Source organism: Fulmarus glacialis, unplaced genomic scaffold (genome assembly GCF_000690835.1).
Source record: "Fulmarus glacialis isolate BGI_N327 unplaced genomic scaffold, ASM69083v1 scaffold925, whole genome shotgun sequence".
In the NCBI taxonomy this organism is placed as follows: domain Eukaryota; kingdom Metazoa; phylum Chordata; class Aves; order Procellariiformes; family Procellariidae; genus Fulmarus; species Fulmarus glacialis.
In genome coordinates, this window is record NW_009212103.1 from 1 (window position 1) to 5,691 (window position 5,691).

Below are 5,691 nucleotides of genomic sequence, written 5' to 3' on the forward strand. Positions count from 1 at the left end.
GGCCCGCTGAGGCGAGGGCAGTGACCGCCGCCTCAGGGCGGAGAGCCCGACCCTCGTCCCGGATCGTGCCCTGCCCCTGCCTGCGTACACACCGCGGGGGACGCGCTCCAGCGCAGGCAGCGCCGCCTTTATTGCCATAGAGTCAGGTGGCACCGCGCAAGGACCGCAGCAGCCTCCGACCTACGTGGCAGGGGCTTGGTTCGTATATGCTTCGGCAGTCTTAAACCATGTCTTCTCTACAGCTTCTTGGCCCACCTCGAACATTTTCATTAAGTGTTTCCATCCGGTTTTGGCTGTGATCATGAGGTATTCCTTATTCTCTGGGTACCGCAGAGCTGTGTGGGCTGCTATGACAAGGGACTGAGAAAACCTCCCACTCACCAAGAGAAAGAGGGCACCTCTCTCCTCCTCTGTGAGTGGCAGGACACTTTCAAACCCTGCGAGAACATGCCCTCCAACATTCAGAGGATCTGGGCTCTCAATCATCATGTACATGATAGCTATTGCGACTTCAAATACGTAATACCCATAACTCATGTCGCTAAAATCCAGGATGCCGGACACCCTGTACTGAGGATTCTCCAGGGAAGCAGAACTGGAGTCTACCAGAATGTTGTGGTCATTAAGATCTCCATGATTGATACCTAAACACAGAAGAAATAGAAACAGTATTTAATAATTATTAAAGAGCAGAATCCAACTTTTTTTTTTCCATTTCTCAGTGAAACAGGCTTGAAAAGATGCACAGAGGCTCCAGCTAACACCCAACCACAAAACCATACTTGTCTCCCTCAGTATCAAGTGTTGCCTTTCACGGCCTTACTGCTTCCCAGGAACCTCCATTCCACTAACAGGTGACCAGATAGCAATTGGTAAAGGGAGTGTTATGAGATCTTATTCTGGTCTGGTACTACATGTGATATGCTACGTGTTTTCTAAACATACATAGCAGTTATCAAATTATCAAATTGTCAAATTATCATCAACATCAATGTGAGTTGAATTCCAAAAAATATGATTAAATAGTTATTTGGGCCTTGATGAAAGGAAGTAGTGTACTCCATATATTCTTATTAAGCTCACGTAACAGCATGAAAATCATCACTTCAACTGGTAGCAAACTCATCAGAAAGATCAAGAACTGAACCTGACTCTGGACAGCACATTTCTCCTGGCTTATTCTGCGCTGTTTTCATTCAGCACAATAGTTGCACGTGTCTAGCTAGGGATAAAGGAGACTTCTTTTTTGCCTTTTTTTGCCTTCTCCACAGACCAAACCCTCTAATAAATTTCAGTGTCTCAGTTCAACATAATCACAATGAGAATAAAATACTCACAGGCTCGAAAACTGCTTAGCTTGGGTATTACTTTCCCTTTAAACTGCTCAATAACTTGTTCCACAACTTCACGATACTTGGTCTGGCCCAAGGCATAAATGTACTGATCTAGAAGAGGAACGTTTGCCAGGTTCCAAATGAACTGACCTCGATGCAGACTTTTTACTGATGGATGATGGAATTTCTTTGGAAAAAAGCACAAGATAAAATAGGCCATAAGTAAAAATCCTGGTTTTATGATTAAAGGGCTTGACTCAAAGCCCCTATTAACTTTAACAGGTTCCTAATGAGACTCACTGAAAAGCACCATGACTTTGATTATTGCTTTATATCAACCAGTAAAAGAATAACCTGAAGAATGATTAAGGTAAGCATCTTAGTATCTACATACAACCCGAATGGTTTTTTCCCCATTCTTTAGGTACAAAGATTATCTTAAGTCATTCATCACTTCAGTAATTTAAAATTGATACTGACTTTCTGTAATGTGACATTATGTAGTGACTTCGAGGCCTTGCCCAGGCCAGAGTCCCACACTGGCAGAGCCCGGCTTGCACAGCTGGCGCTACACAAAGCTGTCAGAGCAGAAGAGACACAAAACCTGCCAGCGCCCTGGGAACAGGCACACTGTGCATTTAGAGGTGGCGGCTTCTGGGGACGAGCCTTAGGATCAGCTGGTAGATGAAAAATCCTGAGGACAGAAGTACTTTATGGAGATACTGGGCAGAGCTTTATTCTTATGAAAATTTGCCTAAATTAGGTAGCCTAAATATTTTAAACAACAAGGTCCCCAACCTCTCTCTCACTAGCAAATGAAAAAGGTGGTTTGGAAAGTGACATTCAGGGAGAAAAAGCATCTCTCCCACTGCATAACACTCTTATCCTCAAATCCTCTAATGCTTATTAAGGTGGCTTGTGGGCCAGACTCTATCAGAGCATAGGGCAAATAAAAAAACCTTCCTATAGAGTAGCTAGCTTCCTCTTAAAAAGAAACCCATGCTTGTAATTAAGGCTCTTAGAGATAGCTAAATGGTAGTCAAAACTAGAACCATGTATGAAAAAGTAAGGAACAAGATCAAACCTAAACCAGAAATCACAATACAGGATCCCTAATGCTGTATAAAGCACCACATCGGAAGGAAGAATGTCATCTGGTAAGCAACCACTGCAATCTTGCCAGCATAAATCAGATATTCCAGCAAGCTAGAAATGGGTTACGAGGTGTATGAAGGGTAATAAAAAGTCATGAGCCCTAGACAGTCACTTTACAGCCATAAACTTAACTTATTTCCATTTAGAGGATGTGAGGAACATCTGAGCAAAAGGAGACACCAACAGAGAAAGTGGTGGAATACTATTTTGTGCACAAAACAAAGCATGGCACATTGCTTTGCTATCAAGTTGACAAAGTTAACTGGATAGAAAAGACAGGCTGTATTTTCTGATCTGTCATCAGAAAACTTAATACCTTAGTTATTATTTTTAGTGTCAATGATATTTTGACATTTTGACAGTAATGATTGTAATTTTCTTTCTTTTAAATGACAAATCTTGGTAGATGATAATCCATATGTTAAGGGCGTAACAAGCCTTTTCCATCAAATCTGCGTTCTTGTCATCTATTGCCTCCTTGGCAGGACAAGTCTCAGGCATATTTGGTCTATATACATTGTTTTAATCGCATTATAAGAGCATGACCAGAGTGTTAGAAGGCAACAGTAAATTATCTTTCCCAGTTGAAAAATGCTCTTGTAATTTAAGAATGTGGTTAGTAAAGCTGGCAATTCACATTTCATAATTGTCTGAAGCCGGTAGCCAGAACATGAGAAGGAAAGGTTAATGAAAGGCAATAAATAATGCAAGAGTTCTTTTATGTATCAAACTTAATTACTGGCTGATTTATCAGCTTTATTATCCTGTATAATTACAGAGTAAAGAACGAACTTTCTTTGCATTAGGATTATTTGACTGGAAGCAGTGCAAATGAGAGAAGTGTCACAAATCTCTGTTCATTGGCACAGCTGGCATGGTAGAGAAGGAACCAACGCTACCAATGTTAAATGGTCGCAGTTCTAATGACCAGGAGAAAGAGAGCAAGTCAAAATGAATTCAAAATAATAGATCAGACAGCTGTGCCTGAGGTGCACTATACAAAAATGCTTTAAAACAAGCTTTACATGCTTCTAATTTGGGCAATTAGAAGCCCAAATTTGGGCAATTAGAAGCCTGGGTTCACTCTCCTTATTCACCAGGTTTGAAATACTGAACGGGTGAGTTTTGCGTAAGTAAAAAGAAACCCTTATCTCCCTGTCCATGGTACAAAAATGCATTGCAAAAGGATCACCAATACCGTGTCATAAGCACCAACTGGTCACCTTTCTTGCGGAAATGCTTTAGTAACAGCCAGCTTGGAGGTTGGCAACTGAAAGATGAGTTAAACTGACATCCGCATTCACCAACTTGAATTTCGCAGATTGGGAAAGCAGACAGCAAGCAAGAAGAAATACAGAGGAGAAATTAATTGAGAAAGAAGTTTGTGAGGCTGGAGCAACGAAAACTCACCTCTGAGAGCGCTTTATCCAAACTGGCAGCTAGCTTACCGACCTCATAGAAAATCTGAGCATTTGTAGCAATTTTTGCTACAGGCGTACCTGGCAGGTAAGTCAGCAGTCTGACCATGTACTTTTTGTTCCCAGGTCCAGTATCTAACAGGCAAAGAGAGATGCAGTCAGTCGCTTCAATATATGCTATTGAGTATTAGTTAACGCAAGAGGCAAAAAAGGTTTATCCCAGTGTAGAAGTCATCAGAGGTAGCTGATTTCATTCAAAGATTTAATTTACCAGAATGTTGTACGATGATGTGCAAACCTTAACACACTTGCAATCTATGCTGGACTTCTAGTCCTTGTGCTTGGAATTGACTCTGCATACAGCAGGTTTCCTCCAGTGCTCGCAGACACCCACTTACGGAGTTTTGCAGCAGAACAGGAGGTCTCAGGAATCCCAGCTTTTGTATGGGAGTTACAGTGAAAATAAAAGCAAAATGTCAACACAATTTTTCTTCCAAGCGCTGTTGAAGCAATTTGTTCTGGCATCATAAATGGGCTAGAACTGTATTTTACACCATTCTGTAGGCAAATAATTTGTAACAACATTTAGTCAATGAGGCTTTTTTTTTCCTTTTCTTGTGCATGGACAGGTCAGATCAATGTTTTCTGCAATTCATTATACTGAAGTTATTTCCTAAGTGTTTTCATAGTTAATTATTACTCTCTTTGACTTGCTTTGCTTCTAGTATTTTAAGTTTGGACTATTATGGCTGGACATAATATATCCTCTAATATTTAAAAATAAGCCTAGAGTTTTAATTTAGTATATATATGGCATGCCATATAGCAAGCTACTGCCAAGCTAAGGGTGATAGTAGGGCAGTAAAAGTGCTTGTAATTGCTCACCTCCTGACTCCAGAGACATCACGTTACCATCTTTTGTAAGATAAGGAGTAGCTGAAGGAAAGCCTTCGGCGCTGAGAAACATCATGGCCTGGGTCTGCACTTCAATGAGGGCAGGCTTCTGGCTGTCTTCCGAATTGGTGATTTTGAGGACATACTCATCAGCACCTTCAGCTGCACCTTTGTTTCTTGAGACACGTACGTGGAAATTCTGGTCGTCGTAGCTGGGGAGTGGCCTGATCCAAAACACCTTTAATCCAAACACCCTGTCAACCAACTCAGTCGCTTCTTTTTCTCCAAGTGCTGGTTTGGTGAGTGCCTGGGGTCGACAGTCATTTCCAGAAGACATTGTGTCTCTAGGAGAAAAAGAGAAGCCAGATGATCTTACCTGCATTCTGGCATCAGAAGCAGTAATTACTGCAACAGAATGCATTCGGATACTGGAGAGAGTACATTAAACAAGCAAAAAAAAACCACTAAGCCAGTCCAGGTTTCTTACATCACGGTTTCTTGTCAACTACTTAGTCTGCAGCCCCCCACAAGAAAGACTTCTAGAGGGATGCATTCAATCTGTTGAGAACAAGTAGACGTGAAAAGCTTATTAACTAGGAGTATTTTTCTTAGCTAATTTCCAGTAGCAGCCTAAGCTGGTATGTTGCTAACCAGGAATGATTTCCTAAGGAACAGAGTTGCTGAATCCCTGTCCAGGAAGTTCTAAATTCACATCTGCAAGAGACAAGAAATATTTTATTAGATCTTAATGTTAAAGCAGACATAATCTTTCTGCCTGGTCACGGCCTTCAGAATTCCTGCGTTAAGAAATGCAGAACAAACCTACAGACGCTCGCTCCGTCTCTCGCCCGCTCCAGGTCTCGGCGCCTGCCCCGCTGCTGGAAGCGCCG

General features: G+C 41.7%; 1 protein-coding gene across 1 annotated transcript; it reads right to left on the reverse strand.

The window, feature by feature from the left end:
* Positions 1 to 126: 126 nt before the first annotated feature.
* HYKK (hydroxylysine kinase) lies at positions 127 to 5,138 on the reverse strand. The gene is made up of 5 exons (XM_009577740.1): positions 4,793 to 5,138; positions 3,900 to 4,042; positions 1,338 to 1,521; positions 527 to 644; positions 127 to 437 (listed from the first exon to the last, which is right to left on the reverse strand). Exons 1-5 carry the CDS (start codon positions 5,136 to 5,138, stop codon positions 431 to 433), a joined length of 798 nt encoding a protein of 265 aa, XP_009576035.1. The 3' UTR covers positions 127 to 430.
* Positions 5,139 to 5,691: the final 553 nt, after the last annotated feature.